The following is a 26,616-nucleotide window of genomic DNA, read 5'->3' as shown; positions in this document are numbered from 1 at the left end:
GGATGTAATATTTTTGGTTGACAAGGTATGTCGAGTTTCATTTAGATCGCTTCTGTTACTTAAGGAGTGGGTTATTTAGTGTTTTTTTGTGTACTTTCATTGCTGCTTCAGTATATTTCATATATGGATATGAATATAAACAATATATTATTTTCAAACGCTGTAATCGACTTTTTTCAGATCAGTTTTACCTTTTTTGTGAAATGCATTTAGCTCAATATCAGTGTAAAATCTGTCATTTTGTGTGTAAACTGTTTTGCCTGTCAGCAATTTCAGTATTTAAAGTATAAGGGGACATTCTCACACAACACATTTTTGCTTTCCACTGTGCTGCATCTTGTTCTTTTTTGTGAATGGGCCTTAAATATATCCCACATGTCCATGAATCTCATTCAGAAGCTTTTTGCACTGTTTTCAGATTAACTGCAAAAATCTGTATCTGCTTTTTCTGTGATCCGCACCGGAGCAGCCATGCAGGATGATATGGATTCACAGTCCTGTGCTGGAGATTTATTGCCTTGTGGTGCGGATCTCAGCCCATTCGTAATTACCCCAGAGATAGATTCACGTTCGCTAGAGAGCCCTGATGTAGAGCCCAGAGCTGGATGCATTCATAATAACACAGATCGCTATATGTCCAAACAAGAGCGTACTGAGATTTATGGTGTCAGAGACGCAGGCCCAGGCTCTCTCACTTGCACGAGCTTTGAACTCTGTTTGGCTTTACAGAGCAGTGCGTCTGCCCCTGAAGACATGATGCCAGACAAGGAGTTCAGCTGTGTTGTTAATACAGCAGTGGTCTATTATCTGTTTGTAAACAAAAACTATTAATATATTTACACTTAGGGCTGGGCGATAAATAATATCATATCGAGAGCGCAATTAAATTTACATCAATAACTGATAAGCTCTGGACATTTTAACTCAATGGATTCATTTAACAGCCTATCACATGGCAGAAATAAACGTGACAACAGTCAGTGAGTGCATGTTGCTAATAAGTGATTTCTGCGTGTCTTTGTGTGAATGAACGGCGTTGTTTCATCTGATACACAAACTCACACACGACACTGACTGTTTTCAGCGTCTGCCTTCTCAATATATGAACACGACATGAACACATGAACTTCATCTCCAGAGCTGCTTTGAGTCACTTCACAAGCTTTTCACCATTTCATTTGAGAAAAACCACGGTCAAATGCACACTGAACCTGAAAATAAAACTGAAAGGTCCTCACAACAAACCGCCTAAAGAAAAATTTAGTTTAACTTCAAGAAATTATGACAAATTTCTTGCTGCTGTATACTAAAATGTACTTCTAATTTCTAAGGAATATCATACAACCAATATATTTATTCATCCATGTTTTACATTTTTACAGTTCTGTTGTGCAGTTCTGTATTTGACAAAAAATAAAAATGCAATGTTTTGTTGTAAATTAATTGTTAAATTTTCATTTGATTACTTTTTAAAAGCTTGATTAAATTGTTAAAGTTTATATCCATTTGTATTAAAAACAGAGTCCCCCAAAAATAAAATAAAATGTTTAACAGAGAATTTAGGGGAGAGTAAAATGGATTTCGTGGGGCCCTAAATTAAAAGGTAGCTTCTCTGGTTTAATTGTGAACAAACAGTTGACATGATTCATTCTCAAGGTCTAACAAATATGTGCAAAGCGTTTCCTTCCTCATTAATGGTAAATTTAATTTTGTAATAAATATCGATATCGTATGATATGGAAAAAATATATTTTGTTAATATTTTTGGCCATATTGCCCAACCCTAGTACCACTGTGATGCTTGGCTTACCTGCTCTGACATGAATTTACATTTTAAATTCACAATGAGACAAATTTAGCTGTTTGATAAACTTATGTGTATATGCATCTCACTTGTCTTCTATATGATTTTAGGTCTCCGTTAAGTGGGCTTCATATCCGGTATGACTCGTCAGGACCGTTGGTTCCAGGACTCGGCTCTGGTTCGGATGCACTGCCCCCTGTGGCCACCAGCATTGACCAGCTGCTGGAACGGCAATGGAACGAAGGACAGCAGTTCCTCCTACAACAGGGCCCACAAGGAGATGGTGAGAGGCTTTTTTTACTCTTTTGTAATGATGTATGTTGCTTCCGTGTACAATACTAAACCTCAACACTCAAGCACTGAGTTGTTTGGCCTTGTCTTGATGTCACTGTGTTGGTCTTGCTGCGGATGTTGTTTAGCCATAGGATCCAGTTAAACCAGCTTGAGTATTAAACTTTACGTATCTCATCCCTCAGAGACATGAATAGTTCCTCAAAAATTATGTGACTTGTTGAGAAGGCAAGTGCTGTTTTTTTTTTTAAGTGATACAATTTAGGATTTTCATCTGGCAGATGATAAATAGAGCAAAAACAGAACAAAAACGCAGAGCCATTATTAGGGACAGAATGTACAGTAATAGAGACTTCCAGGTTGACTCTCTTGATCTTGGCAGTAAACAACCACCCAGAACACCTTAACAACTGCATAGCAACATGCTAAAACTCACTCAGAACAGCTCAGTAACCATATAGCAACACCCTGGAAACCCACTTACTACACACTGGCTTTTGCATGTAAAAATCAATGAATTCCTGTTGTAATATTTTCAAAGTTTAGCTGAAAGGGTTTACAGTAGATATCAAAAGGCATTTTAAATTAATTTCTCATTAGTACACTAAAAGCCTTTATTATTTATGGTCATTGAAAGTTGGCTCATCTCATGAAAATTGTTGCCGTTTTATTCAGTATAATTCATCCCTTTTAATCTCAGAGTGCATAATGATAAACTTGGGTCTATTGCTTTCACTCAATATTTAATTTAAAGCAAGAATAATTACTTCAGTCATAAATGGTATTTTACTGCATGTCAGTCAAATAATATGCCTGTTTGAAGCCTGTAATTACATCCGTCCCCATAATGTGAGTAATTAATATATAGGTTAATGCCACCGTAATTATGAGCTTCATTACCTGCCTGTTTTGTCTTTGTAGCTTGTTTAGTTTCATGATCGTCTAAGTAAGTTTTGCGTGGAGTTAGTAGTGAATTTCTCAGTAGCAGCAGGTCGGTTTGTAGTGTCAGGATTGTGTGAATGAGCAGCAGCTGTTTCTGTTATGATAGAGGCTCCTCTGACGACGTGGGGGAAGTCTGACAAACGCATGGAGATGCCTGCACAGGAAGCGCTAGGACGGTTGTGTTTCTGTTCGCCGCTGATATGGGACCAGTTCTGCGGTTTCGCTGACAGTGCATCTGGTTTGCATTTGGCTCGGGGTTGCCGCCCCCTGATCAGTGCCGTGTAATCCTCCACGAGCGTGCGGGAAAGAGCGGAAGTCTGTCGTTGTAGTTCCTTCTGGAGGTCTTGAACCACACTTGTGCCGATGTAGTTTTCGTGCTTGTGGTATCGGGTTCGCTGCTTCTGAAAGACTTGATGTCGGTGGTTTGTAACCACTTTTATTTTAGCGTCAGATCTTGTCAAATCCGCTTTATCTTTACATATCACTTCATACATTACAGATTGTTTAAAACTTTTTCACTGTAATGAACAGAAAAATAACACAGTCGATGCAAATATCTTCAAATATAAGACTAATTGAAATTCTGCTATAAAACAGCTCTAAAAAGATGTTTTAAGATTATTTGATGGGTATGTTTTTATGTGTGTTTTTTTTTTTTTTTTTTGTCCAGTTCTGGGAATGCTTAAGTCCCTGCACCAGCTGCAGGTGGAAAACAGGCGCCTGGAGGAACAAATCCGAACTCTTACCATGAAGAAGGAACGACTGCAGCTCTTGAGCGCTCAGCTCTCTGTGCCTTTCACCCCCGCGAGCACCACGGCCACCACTGCCTCATCTCCTCTGTACCCCAGCAACACTCACCCAGGTGAGCAGTCTCCGCTACCTTCTGCCTCTTGTCTACCCGTACAGTTTTCACAAACTCCATCTGGACAGTCACAGTCCAATCCCACCCCAAACACCCCCTCCTCCCGATGCACATAATCACACATACACACATACGAGACCACCTCTCACCCGTCCGACCCCCTTCCTCCCCTCTGTTCTGCTCACGGAGCCTCCTCTCCCAGCTCAACTCTAGCTAATCTGGTCTCCGCATTCATGTCAAGTTGCAAAATCTCTCTCTCCTCCAGACATGCTGCACAGCAAGAGCATTCAGCTAGGCAGCAGTGTTTTAACAGAGTCCTCTCAACCCTTGCCCACTCAGGTAACTTCCTCTACCCCTGCTCTGCAGATGCCATCTGCTGGGACTGAGCACCTCTTTAGTTGAGTCAAGTGTTATATTATGTATATCTGTACATAGTTGAGTGTAGGGCTGGGCGGTATGACGATACATATTGTGGCGACGATGTTAAAGTGTTTATCGTTAGAGATTTTGCTATATTGATTATGACACAGTATGTAAATATATCTGCGTAGCACAGTACTACTTAGTTATTGACATGTTAGGGTGATAAAGAAACATGCATGAATAAGAAAATAAGGAGCAGGATGTGCATGATGTTAATAAGCCTAAAAGCCATGAAAAAAAATAACTCAATGCTTTACTCGTGCTGTCTGACACAGACGAAGTGCTCGCAAGGAAATCCACCTCTCAGACAGCATGTGATCCCCAAATCGGTTCTCTTTCGCAACTTATTGAATGTGAAAGGTGAAATACACACACAATTATGTCAAAAAAAGGCCCATTGTGGGGAGTATTCACGTAAACAGTTATGTCTTAAGTGAAAAATGTGTGTCAGTATGATAGATCCGTGCATGATGTCTTAAAGTGACAGCAGCCTAATATACCTGCTTCTGTCTGCCTTATTAATGTTAATCAAACAACAAAAGAAGGAGAATCACTCACTGCTCTTGACTAAATAACTTTTGTAGCTTTAATAAAAATCTATTTATATTTTGTTTATACATACAGTGAAGCCTATGCAGTGTTTCTATTTTTACATTTATTTAATTTACTCATTACCAATACCAGTCAAATTTCACTGTTCTTGGTACTTTTTTGGTACTACTATTTCGTTATCATAGAGAGAACTTTTGTGAGTTGACTAATAAATGAAATTAGTTCATTATTAATACTACTTATTATTATAAATCCATAAAAAAAATGAGTTTGCAACCTTCAAATATCGTTCAGTTAAACTTGCCTTAAAATCTAATGAAATGTTTGTAATAAAATGAAAAACAAAGAAACACATCACAGGTAACAGAACGAGTGGCAGGTCTATTGCACTTACACTTTAAGACTTAATGCACGGATCTGTTTCGATATATCAGATTTTTTTGCCCTGCCTGTTGTCAAACATCACAGTTTCAGATTCAATCCCTCATTTTAAAACGGTTGTCACTCTCTAAATTTTGCAGTGTGTACTTAACAGCATGAAAAGTAATACTTTTATTCAAATTATGAATGGGTTTTATCAGAAAGCAATGAAAGAGCTCTGCCTTTTTAATCAATGAAGCTGATATCACTTCAGTTTAGCTGCAGTGCAGTCTCACTGAGTGAAAACTCCTGTTATAACTAAAAATCTGTCTATACTGCACAATGAATGAATCTCTTATTTACATCGTCGTTATACTTTGTTGGCTATAACGAAATGATTCGCAAGCATGCAGAGCTCATGCTGAACAAACTCCTATTGAGAGATTGACTAACTTAAACGCCTCTGATGGGCCATTGGGTTCATGTGCTCAACAAACATGTCTGTGATTGGCTACAATGCTCAACGCTGCAAGAAACCTTGGATGCTCTTCACAGAGCTCTCACACAAATACAGACAGGAGCATTTGAAAGCAGAGCTTATAAGCGGGTAGTGAATAGACCCGGTTCTCAATACTACCAGTACTGCAGAAGGACTAGTATCGTTACGTTTTTTAAATTTCGACTTGGTACCAAAGTACCAGTACTTATGACTACCCTAGTACTTCCTATTCGTTAAATAAACCTACTATACCTGAAAACTTCATTTTTGTTGTTTGTGCTTTTTTGTTCTTATTTTTAATTACTTAAAATAAGATAAAAAATAACAATTGTGATTATACAATTTTTTTTTAATTAATAAAGTGTATATATATATATATGTTATTCTCATAACGTAAAATAGGATTTTGGTCATATCGCCCACCCCTAGTCGAGTGTTTCAGTGATGTGATGGTGTAGTACGTAGTTGCATTGTAAAATCAGATTTTTCTGATAATTGGTGGCTGTGTAATTTTTAAGTGATTTGCAGCTTCCTGTAATTTAAAATGTAATTCGTATGATGATGCATCTCTTTGGTTGGGCAGGTGCAGGAGGTGCCTCTCTCACGTTGACCTCTCTTTTCTCCCTCTCTCTCTCACGCTCTTGTGCTTTCTCTATTCTTTCTTTTCCTTTCAGGATCCCCTGTCTGGTGGCCATAGTAGCGGAAGTAGCACGTCCTCTCTCTCCACCCCTCCTTCTGCGGCCCACAGTCCCCCCCAGCAGCAGGTCAACGGAGTCGGCATGGCCGGGGTGGCCGTCCAGCCTGGCAATGCCAACTCATCCCTACCTGCCATAGCCGGGGTGACTGGCCTGATGGGCGCTCTGCAAGGGAACCACCTGGCCATGGGTGGCATTGTGGGCGCCATAAACCGAGTGCTCCAGAACAACAGCCCCCTGCCCCATCCCTCAACAGCTACCAGCACATCCCTGCCCATGTCCAACAGCCTCAGTAACAGGTACAAACCAGCACTCGTCTTCTTGGCCTTTTAGTAATAAACCTGATTCATTTGCTATTTACTTAAAAGTGGGAGGCCTTGGTTGAGGATCCGTATTTCATGGGCATGATAACATGGTCTGGATTAGCGATGAAATGGCAGGGGATGCTGATGAAGATGTGGATTTGTCTTTCAATGTCACACTTCAGTTATTTCATTCTAATGTGCTGATTTAATATTTTGTTGAAAACAGTTGTGCTGCTTAATATTTTTGTGGATTTTTTTTTTTTTCAATTTAAGAACTTAAGTATCAATTTAATGTACCTTTTTGACTAAACAAATATTATTTTTAAATAAAACTTTCTGACCCCAATCTTTTGAATGATAGCGTATAAATATATTATATTTAATACTTTTTAAAAATGTATATATTTTTATATACATTATTAATACATTGTATTTTTCATTTAAATAAACATTTTGTTTATCGTTTTATTTTTATTTTGGGTGAATTGTGACAGACATATTCATGAGATTCATCCATACAGCTTGGCACTGTGGTGCATTCATGTTTGCTTAATTTCATATCTTTTCTGCTTCTCGGTCTCTCTTTTGCTTGCTCTATTTGGAATGCAGCAGCATGACCACTGCGAAAACCAGGTGAGGATTGACTTGCTTTGCCCTTTTTTCCCCACACTTGCTCATTTAGTTCTTACACCTCCGTGTTTTTGCGCCTGTACGTCTGCCTCTGAAACAAACTTGTCTTGTAGCTCAGATTGAACAGCTGATGTTGTCTTCTTTATCTTAAACAGCTCTCCTATCCATTACTTATCATTAGTGTTCTTACTTTAGCATACAGAAAGCTTTGCATTTTAATTTATATTTAATACTTTTGTCTGGTCATGGCCAAGATGTTTTTTAGATGTTAGTTTTTTAGTTTTCTTATGGGGGCTTATGCACTTGTGTTTGCAGTGCTCTGCAAGGGAACCACCTGGCCATGGGTGGCATTGTGGGCGCCATAAACAGAGTGCTCCAGAACAACAGCCCCCTGCCCCATCCTTCAACAGCTACCAGCACATCCCTGCCCATGTCCAACAGCCTCAGTAACAGGTACAAACCGGCACTCGTCTTCTTGGCCTTTTAGTAATAAACCTGATTCATTTGCTATTTACTTAAAAGTGGGAGGCCTTGGTTGAGGATCCGTATTTCATGGTCATGATAACATGGTCTGGATTAGCGATGAAATGGCAGGGGATGCTGATGAAGATGTGGATTTGTGTGCGAATCTCATGGAAATATTAAATTAATAAAAACAAATGCAACCTACACTACCATTTATAGTTTTGGGGTATGTACGATTTGTTTAATGTTTTTGATAGAAGTCCCCTATGCTCACTAAGGCATTTAATTGATAAAAAAAATACTTTAAAAATAATATTATTATTACCATTTAAAATAACTGCTTTCTATTGTAATATTTTAACGTCGTTTATTCTTGTGATGGTAAAGCTGAATTTTCAGCAGCCATTACTCCTGACTCCTGATATATTTTTTAAATATGAAGTTCAAAAGTATAGTATATAAATGTCAATAGATCAATTAATGCACATTTTTGACTAAACAAATATTAATTACTTTTAAATAACTTTTTGACCCCAATCTTTTGAAAGATAGCGTATAAATATACTATATTAAAATACTTAAAAAAAAAAAAATTGTGTATATATATATATATATATATATATATATTTATACATTGTATTTTTACTTGTATTTTATTTTTATTTTGGGTGAATTGTGACAGACATATTCATGAGATTCATCCATACAGCTTGGCACTGTGGTGCATTCATGTTTGCTTAATTTCATATCTTTTCTGCTTCTCGATCTCTCTTTTGCTTGCTCTTTTTGGAATGCAGCAGCATGACCACTGCGAAAACCAGGTGAGGATTGACTTGCTTTGCCCTTTTTTCCCCACACTTGCTCATTTAGTTCTTACACCTTCGTGTTTTTTGCGCCTGTACGTCTGCCTCTGAAACAAACTTGTCTTGTAGCTCAGATTGAACAGCTGATGTTGTCTTCTTAAACAGCTCTCCTATCCATTACTTATCATTAGTGTTCTTACTTTAGCATACAGAAAGCTTTGCATTTTAATTTATATGTAATACTTTTGTCTTTTCATGGCCAAGATGTTTTGAAATGTTACACATTTAGTTTTCTTATGGGGGCTTATGCACTTGTGTTTGCAGTGCGGAAAGGCTTTTCACAGAACAGCACAGGCAGATCCTCCTCCATCAGCACCAACTGCAGCAGATTTTCAACTCCCAGCAGGGCACACCGGTAAGTGGAGCACCTACACACTCTCCAGCACAGAATATATAGACCGTTTGAGCATTCACAATTCTTCAAGCCCACATTGCAGCTTATTATGGCCATGATCAATCTTATTCGGCAAGATGATGCTGTCGTTTTGTAATGTTATGTTTTACGGGCAGATGAATCCGAAATCATGCATAATTCCAAGAAAATTGGAATATACATGTTTGCATACAAAACACCATGTCGGTTAACCGGTTAATTATGAGCATCCATGATGGGTCTTCCTCAGAAGTGTTTATTTTAGCATCCTGGCTGCTTGTAAAAACAACTTGGAATTGCAATTTTAAGGGAACTCTTGCCACTTTTCTGTGCAATATGCATCAGACGGTCCGTGGGCAGTCTGTGGGTGTGCCATATTTGTCTAGACATCTCATCATACTCTGTTTATCTGTCTGTCTGTTTAGGAACAGCAGCAGGTTCTGCTCTATCAGTTAATGCAACAGAAGCAGCAGCAGCAGCAACAGCAGCAGCAGAATGACATACAGCTGCCAATCAACAGCCTCCTGCCCGGCATGCAGCCAACCATCTCCACAAACCCCTTCCTCGCCATGCACAACGACAACAACACTCCGAAAACTGGAGCTAGTACTGCAACTATCAAACAGACAAAAGTATTGACACATATGATTCATTTTGAAATTTTTAAGTAGCACTTTGACAATGCTGTGATTATTGAAAGTGTGTGCTTGTGTTTTATTCAGAGAATGGGGGATAAGGCTGTGTCTGTGACAGGACAGGAGAAGACCTGATGCAAAAAAAACAAAAGAAAACATCATGTTGGAGGAGTTCTGCCTTCTGGATCCCTCTCATCTGTCCACCCCAAGAGGCTGGCAATCTGAGCAGAGCAGCAAGACCAGAACGTTCACCCACCGCACGAAAGCCTCACCAGCACCAGCCTTGATTTGAACACACACACACACACACACACTTGCCAGTTTGATGCCCATCTGGCAAACAACATGCTGCACTGAGTTTGAGTAAATCACTTGCTGTAAACTTACTGGGTCCCATGGGGGCCAAATGACAGGCTCACACACATATGTGCACACAGACACACAGTCTTTCTCACTCTGCCAGTGTGCTGAAAATGACACGCTGGTGCGAGTCTCTGTGGGCGGAAAGTGTAGATGGAGGTCTCGGATGGTGGCGCTTCTGGAACAGTATCTGCTCACCGCTGTTACCTCTCTGTACCCCTTTAACAAGGAACGTCTCATGATAATCTTAATAAAAGCCCTGTCATAGTTGTCCGTCTGTGTATTTAAAGGCATCAAATGTTTCAAAGCTGACATTTGTGCACCACGAAGGCCTTCTCTGCATCCCGATCTTGAGCTTCTCCTGTGAGGAGGAGGCGTCCCAAAGGTCCACAGATTTGTCCCAATGACCCTGCTGCACTCTTTGAAGAGCAACTACCTCTCAAGCCAGGACACATAGACCAGGCCTTGAACCCAAGTGCCTGGCCCCATCTCCAAGCTCTCAGCGAGGGGCCACGTGCTGGAGACGCTGCCAGTCTCTTCCCCCCTCCCCCTTTTCCAGTCGATCCATTTTTGTGAAATTAATTAATACCAATCGGCGTCACTCAGGCAATACCAGTTCAGAGAGTCGCAGATCTCTGCCTGTACAGTGATTACACTGAAGAAAGAAAAAAACTGATTTCGAATGTTTGTGTTGCATTGATCATTTTTGAAGCCACCTTTCTATTGTTCTTTTTTATTTATTTGCATTTGTTGCATGTTGGGTGCAAGGTAATATTTGAACGCTCAACTCACAACATGTTTTTATACTACTGTACAAAATTCTCAGCTCTTTTGAGTCTTGTAAACATTTTGATGAACATGTCTGGTGTTTGAAGTTATAAGAAAAGAAAAAACCCTACTTGATAATTTTGTGGTCTTGTAAATACGCCTGTTTTTCCCCTTTTCCTTTTGTTGCTATGTAAATCAACAGATACATATTGATTCAGAATAAGCTGACAGAATGAATAAGATTTAGTTTAGCACACCTTTACCTCTTTTCTGTTGTAAATACATATTTGTGATTCACTTAGTGGTGTGAAGGACTGTTTTAAAGCACTGTTGGTGTGTTCAGAACTTTTTCAACAGGCTTTACACAAGACTGGTGACTGAATAAAGTGTATTAATTTATTTTTGTATGTGCAGGGACTTCTCTTTTTTTTTTTTTTTTTTTTTTTTTTGCACCGTTTTATTGATGTGGTTTTATACGTTATAGATGTGGTATGTCCACGTTCTCATGTATCTGTACAGAAATTATGCAAAATCTCTAAAGTTTGTATTTAAAACATCGAAAGTGAAACCACACGAGTCCTGCTTCATATTAAGAAATTCTGAACACTCAGATTGTAGTGTTGCGCTTTTTTCAGTGATAAATTAAAATGTTTATAACAATTCTTGCATCTTGAAGTGCCTTTTTTTACTTAAAACACTAAAAAAGAATGTACTGCCTTAGATTTTTAAGTACAACCAACTTGGCTATTTAAGTAATTTCAACTTAAATTACATTAAACTGACTTAAATGAGTTGAATCTTGTATAACTTACAAAAAAAAAAGTAATGTAAAAATGTGTTATAACTAATTGGTTGTAGCATAGAAATTCAAATCAGATCAGATTAGTTTTCTACTGAATTTCTGTATGCATTTAAATCCAAGTTGAAAAATAGACTCTTGCAAACTACTTTTCATTAAAAGAATGTCTCATTTGTAATACAGGATCATAACAAGTATTCCAATTACAGAGTTCTCTGGTTAGATTGCCTCCAGTTAAAATGAGAAGGAATTATATTAAGTGCTTTTAGATTCTAATTAAAATATATTTACATAATTCCACTCAAAAAAGGAAATTTGTCATTTACTCACCCTCATGTTGATCCAAACCTGTGTAATTCTTTCTGCTAAAGTATGATGGTAAAACTATTTTGGTTCCTATTCACTTCCATTGTATTTTTGTCCATACAATGGAAGTCAATGGGAACAAAAAATCATTGTCAACGTATATTCTTTTGTGTTCAGCAGGAGGTAAAAAGTTTGGAGCAACATGAGAGAGAATTTTCATTTTTCATTCCCTTTTACACTTAACCCTTAACTACAATAGTATGATTATCGCACAGCCTCGATGTAGTTGCCAAACTAGAATGTTGCATTGAGATTTATCAGTGTCAATGCATCAGCCACATGCATTATTTCTTCCACCCATGCATGATCAGGAAAACAGGCCTGGTTTCACAGACAGGGCTTAGATTACACCAGGATTAGGCCTTGGTTTAATTAGGACATTTAAGAAGCTTTTATAAACATGCCTTAGAAAAACACATTACTGGTGTGAATCTTCAGACAAAACAATGGCAGTGACATTTTAAGATATTTAAAACATTTTAGACTGGGACTAGGTTCAAGAACCCCCATATTTCTGCAGTCTGTGCTTGTGTTTGCTATTTGGTGAGTGGAACCCATTTCTCAGCATGACCCCCAGGGACCTGCCCACTGTCCCTGCCCAGCTCAGAGCGCTCCTGCTGTGGGAACAGCAGGCCCCTCTCTCCCCTCAGCTTCATCAAGCTGTCCACACTCCTGACCACCCACTGACCCCTGACCCCTCCGCCCCAGCCTGATACGCTCAAAGCGGCACGCACACAATGGAGCCAGTGACAGCATTTACGCATCTAAAAAATCTTCGCTTTATTTTAATCGGATGAAAGCATTCTTGGAAATTTGCAAAACGTCACATTTTGTGGGGCGCCGCCGCGCTTTTCCCATGATCCATTTGCACGGCAGTGATAAATCAAATATTTAGTCCTTTTCCACCCAGTTAGGGATGTCTTTGTGTAAATGCCCGCTCAGAGAGCAGATGGAGTAATAGGAGGACGAGGGCATAGAGCTGCTAAAGCCTTGTGTCTCTCACTCCTTCTCCACCAGGTGCACTGGAGGGGGGGGATTCAGATAGAAAAATCCCACTAAAGATCCTTAGGGACGATTCATTTTCACCCCTGCTGCCTGTAAGGAATGGATTCAGCTTACAGGTAGGTAACAAAAGCTGCTAACTGACAGAGCTGGAGGGGAGGTGACTGATTTATGGTCCTTTTCTTTCTCATTCTCGCCAGAACTGTAACCCTCAGTGACCATGTCAAATTGAAATTTAGGAATATTATTCGACCACAATGAAAATGTGTGTTTTGAGCGCCGGTCTGCTAATTAATTGAGCCATTAAAGACGGCCCGTCTTTAGAAATGTGGGAAAGGCAGACGTTCACGTTTAAGATCATTGCTCGTATGAGACGAATATCTGAGGTGAATTACTGGAGCAGACTTTTGTAAACAGAAATCTTTGCTTCAGTTCGCGATCTCTTTTATTCAAATTCTTCCAATTCATCCTCTTCCTGTGCTAATCTGGACTGAAATGTTTATGCTATTTAACGGTTTTATATCAATTCTTTTAAATAATTATCTTTATTATTATATAATTATTAGTGCTGTCAAATCGATTAATCGTGATTAATCGCATCTAACATAAAAGTTTTGTTTATATAACATATGTGTGTGTGTGTGTACACATACACACACACATTATAGAAACAAATACTACTTATGTTACATGTTTAATCGATTTGACTAATAATTATATATATAATTATCCTTAGGGATAAATTAGAATTTATATATAAATTCATAATTCATTCCTAATCATATATACATATTCAGTCTGTTATTTGCTTAAATTATTTACATGTTTATTAATTTTCTAGTTAGTTTGATATTTATTTGATTTACAGGGATCCCAAACAACAAACAGCAAAAGAACTCATTAGGAAAAGAATGAAATTTTCAATAAAAAAACAGTAAAAAGTATAAATACGTAGTATAGGCAAAAAAGGGTGTAAATACAATTGCAATTAATAATAATTATAATAATAATTGTATTATTATTAATTATTATTATTATTATTGGGTGGCCTCATGCTATCCTTTTTTTCTATGTAACATTTTTTTTCTTCTATGTAATGACATTTTTCTATTTGGTTCTTTATCAAAAGAAAAAGCTGAATAGGATTAAAGGCCCAATCAAACATCCTTCCAGATGATTCTGAACCACTGAAGCCACACACTTGTATTACTGCTATTAAATCAAACCCATCAGCAGAGATCCTGCCCACTCTCAGCATCTAATGCACTGTTCACTTCTTTCTTTCTTTCTTTCTTTCTTTCTTTCTTTCTTTCTTTCTTTCTTTCTCTCTTTCTTTCTTTCTTCTATCACCTTTCTTTCTCCTCCCTGTTTCGTTCATGCTGATGATTTCCAGCTGTTCAGGCACCATTCTGTTACATCTGCTTCTGCTTTAGTAATTAATAGCTCACTTTCCTCTCCCAGTCAGATTCGGAGAGACACACACACACGCACACGCACACACACACACACACACACACACACACACACACACACACACACACACACACACACACACACACACACACACACACACACACATACACACACACACACACTCTTCTCTCTCCTGCCTTATCAGACCTGTCAATCATGTCCAGGCTGTTTAAACACACCGCTGCTGCCTCCCCCTCCTCTTGCTTTCTTTCTCACTTACTCTCTATTTTTCTCCACCGCTTGCTTTCTCTCTGACTTTCTTTCTCTGTCTCTCTCTCTTGCTTGTTGTATGCTCTATCTTTCTTCACTTCTTGGTTGCACCCCTCCTCCTCCTCCTCCTCCTCTTCCTCTGGGTTTATTCATTCACATCTTGTGAGTTTGGACACTCCCCCTCTTCAGTCCCATCCCCCTTGTTTCCAGCTGAACTCCTCCTGTCCAACATCAACGGTTTCAATCAGTCTGCCAGAGGCCTATGGGGACACCAGCCCTGGCTCTCCTGGGTAGCCCAGAAAGGGCCACTTCTGTCCATTTGGGTGCCTGAACAAAAATATGTTTAGTTTTAGTTTTTTTAATTGGCTGAATTTTGTGGTTAAATAACTAACTAACTAATAAATAAATAAATAATGTGTGCTACATATTTTCAGTATTTAAATAAAACACTAATTGATTGTTTAGTGAGTGATATATTTTTGCTTGCTTATTTACTTGCATATTTATTCATTTTCTAATTAGTTAGAAAGATCTCAAACCACAAACAACCAAAGCACTCATTAACTGGATTAGGCAAATGTAAACAGAAAAAAAAAAAAAAACAGTAAAAAGTATAAATCATAAGTCAGTTTTTTTCCAATATGTTACTGGAAAATGTGGTTACACATTTTGTTCGGGTATTTTTAAAATTACAAAAAAAGTACATATACAATTGCGCTTTACTAAATAACAATGCTTAGGAGAAAAACCTTGTTCAAATGTTTGATTCATAAATTATTTTCAATTAATATTTCCAATGTGTTACTGGAAGATGGGTTACACATTTTGTTTTAGTGTTTATAAAAAGGATAAACCATATAGGTAAAAAGTATGAATACAATTGAGATTTATTAAATCATTAAATTATTGTAAATCATTTCCTGAAAATCATCTTCCAGGCTTTACAGTTCACATTCTGGATTGCTCCTGCACAGTTGTGTTTCACCGTGATCCTGTGAGTTTGGAGCTCGAGGGGCCCGTCTTACACTCTCCACCTCCTCTCTGTCCTTACAGTATGTGTCCTCCCCCGCCATTGAGGGAGATTAGCGGGGCTGGGTACAGGGATACAGTCCTGGGCCTCCCCCAAAATCATCCTCCCTCCCACGGCTCCTGCGATGGACCCCCACAGGTTTCACTCCTGTTGGATAATGGTCCCAGTGTGGCCCGGTGGGACTCAGACACATCTTTCTTCATACGCAGACAAGCTTATTCTTCTTCCGAAGTAACGCCACCCCCTACCCCTAAACCCCTAAACCGCTAAATGGACGGGACCAAGAAATACACGCTAATAAGTTTAGAGCAACTGATTAGAATCAATCCTACATGCCAACTTATTTGTTTTCATACAAGAGCCAGACAGAAAAAATAGGCGAGGGGACATTTTTCCAGTGTGTCTAAACGTAAGATATTTTGTTTCAGAGGGTTTTTTTGTGTGTGTGTGTGTGTGTGTGTGTGTGTGTGTGTGTGTGTGTGTGTGTGTGTGTGTGTGTGTGTGTGTGTGCAATAATTTATTGAGTAATTAAATCTACTTCATATATATATATATATATATAGGCAGTGTATGTGTGTGTGGCACACATGGTGATTCTGTGTCTGCCTAAATAATTATTTATAAAGCCTAAATAAAATCTAAGTAGCCTACATTTATTACAAGAACACCAATATTAGGCTACTTATAAATAAAATATTTCAAGAGCAAGGCAAATAGAGTAAAAAAAAACCTATGAAAGTGATTTCACCCCTGTTGTTTATTTCTAATTGGTTAAACTGATGGTGTCTCGCCTGATTAATTATTTATAAAGCCTATAAAATCTAAGTACATGTATTAAAAGAACACCAATATTAGGCTACTTATAAATAAAATACTTCAAGAGCAAGGCAAATAGAGTAAAAAAAAAAAAAACGTGAAATATAACAAATATTTGTATCCGTACTGTAAAGTGACCATTTGAATCTCCAGTGGTTTAGTTGCAGGCGGTTGTTTCGGATTGGGAACTGACCTCTGCATGTTGGAGAGGGGGGTCTGGGCCCCTGCGTGACATTAATCTGCCCTGTCACCCTGTCTCTGGGCTCAGCACAGGAGCACACGGCACAGGAAGCATGTCCTAACTGGAAGTAAATCGCTCTAATCAATAATGTCACATATTGGCTGCATAAACCTATCTTTCCATCATATCCATATATAACTTGTACATAAACACAAACGTGTTTCTACTCACAATCCGTTTATTTGTCGGCCGTTTTCATTCGGTCGTGGTCTGCACGCTCACACACTCTTTCTCAGTGCTCGGTAACAGCAGGCCTCTCAGCGGTGTGTGCTGATTTTCACTGCCGCAGCCGGAGCTGAACAGCAGCGAGGAACAGGAGCTCAGCCACCGCGAGAGAACGGCTCCAAAACGCACGCTGAAACACTGATAATTATCCATAAATGTAGAATATTATGACAGGATATGAACTTAATCAATGAGGTATAATAGAGAAAATACACGTGCATTTTCTTATGCATGTTTTACAAAAGACAAATAGCCTAGCTAAACGGCTGTATGGTTATGATATTTATGCGGACCATTAAAGCTGTTATAAAACAACGGAAGAACACTGTAGAATTATTAGTAGTAATTAAAAAAAACCGTATCGTAAAATGAAAGTGGACTATTTCAAAAGACGTAATTTTACTGTAAATTTTTGTAAAAAAAAATAAAAATATTTTTTGAGGCTAGATGTAGGCTACGATGCTTGAAATAGGCTACCTTATAATTTACGGGAAATTTGGAGGTTGCATTTTATCCTTTTCTTGCATTATTTTATTGTGTGTAACCCTGATGGTCTTTGCTCTGAATTTGTTGTTATTAGGCAACAGCTGCTGGAAAGACCAAATCTGAGGAACTTCATGTCATCATATGGTTTTACATTGTGCATTAAAGTTGTTGTTTTTAGTAGCCTACATTTTATGGTGACAAACAGAATTTAATAAGCTGCTGTTTTAACACTAAACGATTTAATGAGAGTATTTTAAGAGTACAGTTACAGTAATTTAAGAACACACACACACACACACACACACACACACACACACACACACACACACACACACACACACACACACACACACACATATATATATAATGTGTGTGTATATATGTGTGTGTGTGTGTGTGTGTGTGTGTGTGTGTGTGCGTGTGTGTGTGTGGCTTAGTAAATAACAGATTCTTAAGATGTTTTGTGTTCTCTAACAAAACGAAATTATAGTAAAATTGAATTTACTAATTTAGCCTATATATATTTAAAATTTAAGTTTAAGGAAAAATACAATTAGGATTTTTAAAAAAAAAATTTTTTTAAATAAAAACCATCCTCCTTTGCACGATAAATGATAATTCCGGCAAACGTGATAAATGTGACAGACTATCTTTGAACATCATGTATTAATCGGGTAAAAATAGATATCAGTTCATTATCTGAGCAGCCCCCATCATAATTAATAAAATAGTCAAAAAGGGGGTGGGGTGTAGGCTACTTTAAATTATTCTTATTCCCTATAATGTCCCAGAGAAGGAGTAAATTGCATATAATTTCTTGATACAAGAAGAGCTATTCATTTTGTTCTGGGTCAGGAGAGACATGCAGTGATAGGCTCACCTGCCGCTAGCTTGTTAATTATGGAAATGTGAGTTAGAATCAGCTGTCACTATTATGCTGCGGAGCCACTCTCATGAGAGAGGGATATGTGTGTGTGTGTGTGTGTGTGTGTGTGTGTGTGTGTTTGCGCGCGCGCGCGTGCGTACGTGTGTGTGTGTGTGCGTGTACAGGTTTATATTACATTGTGGGGACCAAATGTCAGTACATAGCCTATAGCCTAGCCTAAATTATGGGTTTTTGTTTTGTTTTTGTTTTTTGAAAATTTAAAAATGCAGAAAGTTTTCTGTGATATGTGTAGGGGTATGGGTAGGGTTAGAGGATATAAAATACAGTGTGTACAGTATCATTACGCCTATGCAGAGGCCATAGCGAAACCGAGTCTCTCTCTCTCTCTCTCTCTCTCTCTCTCTCTCTCTCTCTCTCTCTCTCTCTCTCTCTCTCTCTCTCTCTCTCTCTCTCTCTCTCTCTCTCTCTCTCTCTCTCTCTCTCTCTCTCTCTCTCTCTCTCTCTCTCTCTCTCTCTCTCTCTCTCTCTCTCTCTCTCTCTCGCTCTCGCTCTCTCTCTCTCTGTGTGTGTTAAGGAAGCAGGCCCTTTCATTTTAAGCCGTGCAGTGAACATGCATGTCATGGACAGGGGCTGCTTTGGGCCACTGCACATCTCAGGAGACTTCATTAATTATTCAACCCTTTAACTCCCAGAGAGAGATGCCCGTTCGCTGTATGTGGCCGGTAACCCCAGTAGAAGACCATTACAGGTTACCTGAGTATAAGTAGCAGATTATGCGTTGCTATGGAACCAGCGAAAGGAAGATTCGGAGCATTTATTAACGAGAACATCGGCAGGATAACGCTCATTTTAGAGAGAACTCCGAGAAGTGTGTATTGTGTAGAAAGATTATAGTCAGAAGTAGGCTAACCAGAGGTGCATCTAGGTGAAGAGGGGGCCGCAGTTGAATTCAAGTTGACAGGTGAAACTTGCAATTTATGAATGAATTATTTTAAATTCAATTTATAAATTATTACAATTATAAAAATATAATCGAAATAAATTCAATCTAAATACATAAAATTATAATCAATTTGTTACACTTAAACCGGTCGCGCTGAAGGCTAATATTTTGAATTGTAGCCTATAGGCCTATGACATTCGGCGTAGACGCCATATTGAATTTTTTCTTTTGCGAATGAAAATATGCGAGGGACAAACTCACTCACTTCAAAACATCTATTTCATCAGCTGAATGATGGCAGCAGGTAGGCTATGATAGTAGGGCTACACGTGGCGTCTTCTACCTAAGTTTTAACACATTAAACAAACAGGTTTATAAACATATTGGATGGACAACAAGTCAACCGAAACTCCTCACCATGATAGAATAACAAACGCGCGCTGTGTGTGTGTGTGTGTGTGTGTGGTGTGTGTGTGAAGGATGGGGAATCGACTAAATACCTCTAGTGTGTTCCTCTTGTGAAATGTTATGTCTTTAAACAATGCTGTGTATTTTTAGGATGTAGTCGTACGTTTCACTGGCATTTTTACAAGAAGCATTTAGACTACAGATAGTAGCAAACTGTTGCCTATTATAAAGTCTGAACTTTGTAATATTACATTATAGGCTATATTAAACGTTGCACCTGATTAAAGTAGATTAAAGTAAATTCCTTTCACCTTATATAAGTGAGTGGGTTTACCACATAACATAACTTCAGATATAGGCCATCTCTTCAGATAAGGGAATGTACCTTGTATGGCAACTACTCTGTTATTCAAAACCCCTGTAAATTCCAAAGCATTTTCCATTTAAATAAAAATATGGTCAACCTAAGGCTGACATAAAAAGGATGAGGTCATCGAATGTCAGGTGTGCATTTATCAATGTAATCTATGAGTGCAGAGACCTCCCACAAACTCCCTGGCCTATAACAGCACCGCGACTTGAAAGAAGCACAGAAATCAAGTTCATACCACACATAAATAAAAATATAAACAAGCACACAAATCAGATTCTAAAGTCTCTGGAGTCCACTACATCTTTTCTCAATCAGTTTCATATGATAAAAAAGGAGTCTGGTGAGTTGTGTTGCCTTTTAGTTATTTGGCATTAGACCATCTGTTGAGCCACATGGCCAGTATTTTGCAGAGTGGAGGACACTTGTTTTGAAGGATTAGCTGACCAAGACGATCTCTGTGTCTTCCCTCGTTCGCTATGTTTTATTAAACCTGATCGGAAAGTTTGTTACTACAGGTGTTGGACACATGAGAGACAGGGACCAAATCAAGTCCAAGACAAAAGATAACAAAATGTGAATGTGTTTTATGTTCTTCGGAGTGTGAATGGTTTTGATGCTTTTAGGTTTGCTGGGAGAGAAACCGTGCTTAGGTTAAGGGAGAGGGGCCGTACGAACACTGGCAGCTACACAACACCCACAATTAGTGGTGTTTGCTGTGCTTTGTCTGCATCAAGCTGCAGCACAGGACACATAATGGCCACCGTCAGTCCGGGGAGAGGGATCGAGAGAAAGAAATGCTGCTTTTCAGCTCAGAAACAATGAGGCCCAGGCTGGAATAGCCTTTCTCCACAATATGTGAAAGGCCCATCTAGGATTTGATTGCATAACTTGTAATATAAAATGACTTGAAGAAATACAGCGGCCAAATTTTGTTTTTAATGAACTAGGTTCAGTGAGTCTGTTTTGAAACTGCAATTAACTGGTTACAGTCATGGTAGGACAAGTATTGATTTATTTATTTTTTAACGTGGATTAGCACTGAGGTTAATTTTAAATAACTGCTTTATAATGAAAATCATCTTGGAGAGTGGTAATGGGCCCTTAGAAAACGGCTGTTTTGATTGGATCATTTCCAAAGCTCTGCATCTCAAACAAAATAACAGATGTATTACTTGTACAATTATAGGCCCGTGAAATAATAAAAACATTTTCCAATGTGAAAATTAAGTGTAGAGCCAAAAAATGCTTTCCCTGCTTTCTTTTTTTTGTCCAATTTTTTTTAAGTAAACAATCAGAAGACATAAAAACGCATTACCACCAGACAGCAGGTTAAAACCTCAAATTATATGAACAAATCAATAAAAAATTTAAACCTGAAATGTGAAGCTTAGAAAAGCATTTACATAAAGTATCGCTGTTTAAATCATCACTTTTACAGTCATTTCACGGTTTGTGGTGTTACGTTGCCATTGCAAGTAAGTGTAAAAAGAAAAGAAAAGGTTAATAAGTTAATTGGTAGGCTAGCACTCCCCCCCCCCCCCCACAAATATATTATGAAAATATATTTTTTTTTACAGTGTAGTTATTACAATAACTGGGTAATAACCCTGAACCTACCCCTAAACCTAAACCTAAACTTATGTGTACATGTGTAACTTATGTTAACATGTAGTTACCTTTTAGTACCCAGTACTTTCTTAGGTAAGTACATTGCTATAAAATAAAGTGCAACCAGTTAATCACGCTAAAATCATGTTATCATGCATATTATTTACATCTTGTGAAGCTCCACTGTTCAGTATTTTAATGCTTGGCTTGAACCCGTTCACTTCCATTATAGGTGCCTTACTGTATCTCCGATTTTTTCCTTTGTTTAAGAAAAGTAGAAACAAGTGGAAATTCATTTTATGCCACAAATACTATTCCTTCTCCAAATTGCCATTTAAAAATACTCTCCAAATGAACATCATCTTACGGGACATTTGAAGCGAGGGGTTAGTGCAGAATCCAAACTCAGCCTGGACTACAGCAGTCTTTGTGGTCACCGGAGAGGGGAGGGCCCTCTTTGTTCTGTCAAGGACTTATCACAATCAGAATGTACAGTGTGTCAGGCACAACCCGGCATATATCAACTTCAATCTCTTTTTAATGAGAAATTCTGCCCTCTTTAATATGTGCAAATTAACCTCCCCCCCCCCCCCCCCTCCACTCCTGAAACCTCTGTATATGCACACCCTCGATCTATATCTGTCCCTCTCTTTTCGCCTCTCCACCTCCCTCCCTGCTTTTCCCCCTAGGGGCAGAACCCTACGATGGACATAGTGCTAGATTAACCATCAGGCTGAGCAGAGCACGAGAAGCTTCAACACTATTCAGACCCATACCAGCTGCCTGCCTGGCACTTATATTATTACCGTCATTATTCTTACTATTATCCATTTTATATTCAAGCCATGTTGATTATAATTTTTGAATTACAGCTAATAAGGAATTTTTAAAAACAGAGAGTGGCTCCAAGCCTGGCACGGTGGTGTGCCATAATTTAATAGATTTCCTGGTAAGGGATCCATTTCCCTACAGCGTCCCCAGCGTGAGGTCCAGTGAGCTGCCAGAATCCTACAATCCCCCCCCCCCCCCCCCCGATTCTTTTTTTACTTAATAGGCAAAAATATTGTTTGACTGTCTCTGTAAAATAGCAAGTAAAGTAGGAAAGTCTACCAAAAAATTCTGTCAAAAACATGTTTATATCAACAATTAATTGACGGCTTTAAGTAGGCCTATTGATATATTTGTTTTTTTACTGTGAAAGTGGCTTAAAATGGAATCAAAGTATTATTCAATACCAATTTATGATTTAGAATAAAGCATCTCTAAATAAAATCTAATCCTGGTTTTATAAAAAACATAGATAAGCTATGTTTATGTTTTTTTTTTTTTTCAATTGTAATTCTTGTTAATAGCCAGTGTAGGACAAAGAGCCTTCTCTCATTCTTCAAAGAATCTCTATATATCTTTTATGCTTGTGGAAAATGTACATGCAAATTGAAGCCATCAACAGCCAGTGACGAAGTGAGAGTACATATTGTAAACAGTGTGTGCCGTTGCTATGGTACCCATTTTCACTTCATAAGTGGGGAGGGAGAGAGTGTGCAGCGGGGAGACTGTCCATGCGTCGCCATAGTGATCAAGATGCCACGCAATCCTGCTATTCTCCACAGCAACTTCTGTTTTCCCAATCACACAGACAAAGAAACTTTATAGTAAATGTGCAGAAAGAAAGACAGAGATAATAATGGCACAACTACTTTAAAGTCACCATGAAATCAAAAATGACCATTCTTATTATTTTTCTACAGAATGTTGAAATCCGTTATCCGTGCACATCATTATTTTTTAAAAATTCATACGCGCTCATAATCTTTAATTGTAATTGTTAACCTCCCCTCCCTCTTGAAACGACATCTCTTCTCTTCATGACGTGTGTCTCGGTGGAGGGTGTGACTAAATATCTGAGATCTGCCTCCATTTAGGGGCTGTTTACATAACACTGTTTTGTTTTCTACTAAAAATGTAAAAACAATTGTACGATTTGGCCGTTCATTTACACGATAACACTGTTTTGGGGGCCTGAAAACACAAACTTGTGGCTAATCTGAATTTAGTATGCCCCCCCTTACTCATACGACCTCACTTGTACGTTTTTATACGATTTGTTTAGACCCCAGTGACGGGCAAATTTAGGGGCGGGGTTAGGAGTGACCACTTCCTGGTGACTTTTTTTTTTTTAATTCTTACGAATTCGTATGATTCAAATCGTACAAATTCATACGAATTAGCCACCTCATAAAATACTTACGAGTTACCATGAGATCGGCTTGAGTTTCAAAATGTGCGTTTTTGCGTGAAACGTGAAATTGTGCAAATGGTGACGTCATGCGTATTACATGCTCACTCATCGCCAACTACTGGCCTGGCATGAATAATACAACGTTTTTTTTATTGTTTTCGCGAATCCGTGTGAACGAGGAACGTTTAGACAACGTGGTAGTCTGTACGCAAAAAAAATGTGAAGAAAAAACTTTTCAGTTATTATTACATCACTGTCGTGTAAACGTACCCTTAGTTAGAAATGCCTACGATCCACTCAATTCCTGAGTAAGAACTGAATTAAAAAATATATTCCACCAATTAAGTGAAACGGTCTGTTGACCCAGTAGTGGAAGTACTGACCTGCATGTTCAGGGAACAGGCAATTAGCAGAAAAATTCAAACTTCTCCAGATCATCATTAAGTGATTCAGCTTCTGAGGAAATTGATTTTTTTTAATCCTTTCTCCCTTCAAATTCCATTTAAATCCTCTCTCCATTTCAATCCATAGGGTTTCTGAACATGTTGCCATTTACTGAGCCTAAAAGAGAGTTACTATAGGCCTACCATCTGAACAAGTCTGTCTCTTTCCCAGTTAGTCCCTCTCTTTTTCTTTCTCTGGTGTTTTTAAACCAGATTTACTTTTTCACTATATTCCTGATAACTCATTCGCCACCTCGTTTTTATTCTCTACCCCCCCCCCCCCCCCCTTTCTTTTACTTCCACTACCAATACTCTCCAAACACTAGGCCGAGAATCAATGCTACATTGATTTTCCTATCAATGGACATTATCATAGATCAGGCATCTGCTAGCACTGGCCTCAATCCACGTGCCGCCTGTTGCCACGGGGACAGAGAGATTTCATCACTCCTCGGTCTCTGACAGACAGACAGAGAGAGAGATGGCTAAAAAGCAAGGGATGGCAGGGAAATGCATGCACACACGCAGGGTAGAGGATCAATACCTGAAGTGCAGAGGATATTGAGTCAGAGGGGATGTTGGATTTGACTACCAGAGAAAAAAGTGCAGCTTTTGTCACTGAGCAAGAGAGAAGAGAGCAGGTTTCAGAGATCTCCTGGAGCTTGCACATAATATGCACCAAAATCATAAGACAAGCAATGTCTGGCAACAGAATATTATTAGGCACAAAACATGCAGCTAAATATACAATTCTCCCTTTAACACATGGATATCCATACACATACATTCATAGCCAATACCAGTGTTGGCTATTTAAGCTGTATTTAAGCAATCCTTTAAGAGGACTGACAACAGACAATACAAAAATTAGCCCATATCCGGAAAAAAAATTGAACGCATTCCTGCAAACCAGCTTAAAATCAAAGTTCTGAGGGAAATATTGTTAGTGAAGATAATTGTCTTGTGTGTGTATGTGAATGTTTGATTTCGTCGATCCCTAGTGAAAGCGGTGAAGCCTGAGGCCTATAATGACCATTTCAGAGCTCTTCCTTGCTTAAACATGACATCCGCTTTCCTCTGTTGCAGAGCCCCGGTGCTTGAATTTGTGCAGTGTGACTCGTGGACATACTAGTGACACCTTGCGGATTGTGTGGACTGGGTCTGAGGCGGTGCAGGTAACCCCACAGAGACCCGGAGGGGAAGCAGGGAAACCTTTCCACTACTGCTTTTAGACTACACCTGAAATTCATGCAGTGTAAACGTTTGCTTCATTTTTTTGTACCAAGTTTGGCGATGGGAAAAATAATCCCTTTAGAAATTTGCTTGATCTAAATATCCATTTTATTCATTTTTAAATGTCAATTAACTACAGTTTCAAAGGCTGACATATATAATATGCTATACTTTTTTTTTTTTTTTAGCTCTTGTTTGTGGAATTTTTAGATTAGGTCTGGAAATTACATTTTCATTGGACATGTTCAAAAACATAAATAAATAAATAAATCTTTCATTTTAAATCTTTAAGTTTAGATTTGAATAGGCTATTTGACCAAAACTAAACACTCGAAAGACAAACAAAGCATGCTGCATTATGTGTTGTGAGTAGCTTGCTCAATCTTGTTTTGTTGAACACGAGGTTGTCCGGTCAGGGGCATGCATGCAGTGGGCCATCCGTCTGTTTGCAGCAGAGTGCTTCTAAAGAGCAGAGAAACACAAAGCATTGCCTGTCAATCAGAGCACCCCAGTCCCCTGGTGTAGCATTGGAGAGGCCTACCGAGAGAAGAGGAAGGAGGGCAGCAACACCACTTTCTCTTTGGTAATGAGTGTTGTAAGATGGGGGTTGAAATAATGTCTTGAGTTGTAGAGAGAAGATATGAGAGACCTAGATATGATTTCTCTCTGCGGTGTAATTCAGTTTATAATGTGCATTTATTTATGTGCGTTTTTTTGTTTGTTTTTGTTTTACACAGATGGGCACAGATTTGAAGAGCTGGAAGTAACCTACAACCAACATAAACACAAAAACAGCAACAAACAATCAGACAATAAATAAATAAGTGTTTTAATAAAAAATAAATATAGTGTAGAAATAGGAGTGTGTGTGTGCGTGCGTGTGTGTGTGTTTCGAAAAGAACCTCGTGCACAGGCTATTTGTTTCAAGCAGAAAAGCAAAGCGATACAAATAAAAACTTATAGAAAGGGGTAGACAGGAGGGGAACAAAGAGAACGCTTTGCGTTAAA

General features: G+C 38.6%; 1 protein-coding gene and 1 long non-coding RNA gene across 14 annotated transcripts in view; both read left to right on the top strand.

Annotated features, from left to right (window-relative positions):
* Positions 1–9,855, top strand: part of mllt10 (MLLT10 histone lysine methyltransferase DOT1L cofactor) — a 48,593-nt gene extending 38,738 nt beyond the window's left edge. For 4 of the 12 annotated variants that reach the window (XM_079862593.1, XM_079862592.1, XM_079862591.1 and 1 more), the window contains 10 exons: positions 1,915–2,087; positions 3,708–3,899; positions 4,165–4,238; positions 6,408–6,727; positions 7,343–7,366; positions 7,679–7,816; positions 8,626–8,649; positions 8,956–9,046; positions 9,490–9,696; positions 9,787–9,855. In XM_079862593.1, the coding sequence (XP_079718719.1) occupies positions 1,915–2,087; positions 3,708–3,899; positions 4,165–4,238; positions 6,408–6,727; positions 7,343–7,366; positions 7,679–7,816; positions 8,626–8,649; positions 8,956–9,046; positions 9,490–9,696; positions 9,787–9,834 (1,291 nt within the window). In that variant the 3' untranslated portion in view covers positions 9,835–9,855. The remainder of the gene's footprint in view (positions 1–1,914; positions 2,088–3,707; positions 3,900–4,164; positions 4,239–6,407; positions 6,728–7,342; positions 7,367–7,678; positions 7,817–8,625; positions 8,650–8,955; positions 9,047–9,489; positions 9,697–9,786) is intronic. The other 8 variants (XM_079862583.1, XM_079862585.1, XM_079862587.1 and 5 more) reach the window with 5 other exon arrangements.
* A 9,197-nt stretch (positions 9,856–19,052) lies between these two features.
* On the top strand, positions 19,053–26,423 carry LOC307154038. 2 transcript variants are annotated; one of them, XR_013820258.1, is made up of 4 exons: positions 19,053–19,109; positions 25,462–25,550; positions 26,012–26,191; positions 26,346–26,423. It is a non-coding gene; the product is annotated as an uncharacterized lncRNA (long non-coding RNA). The 2 variants fall into 2 exon arrangements; XR_013820259.1 differs by lacking the exon at positions 19,053–19,109 and adding an exon at positions 19,519–19,608.
* Positions 26,424–26,616: the final 193 nt, after the last annotated feature.

Source organism: Squalius cephalus, assembly GCF_949319135.1.
Source record: "Squalius cephalus genome assembly, chromosome: 25".
Taxonomy (NCBI): domain Eukaryota; kingdom Metazoa; phylum Chordata; class Actinopteri; order Cypriniformes; family Leuciscidae; genus Squalius; species Squalius cephalus.
The sequence above is the reverse complement of the archived record's forward strand: the minus strand, read 5'-3'. Positions and strand labels throughout refer to the sequence as shown.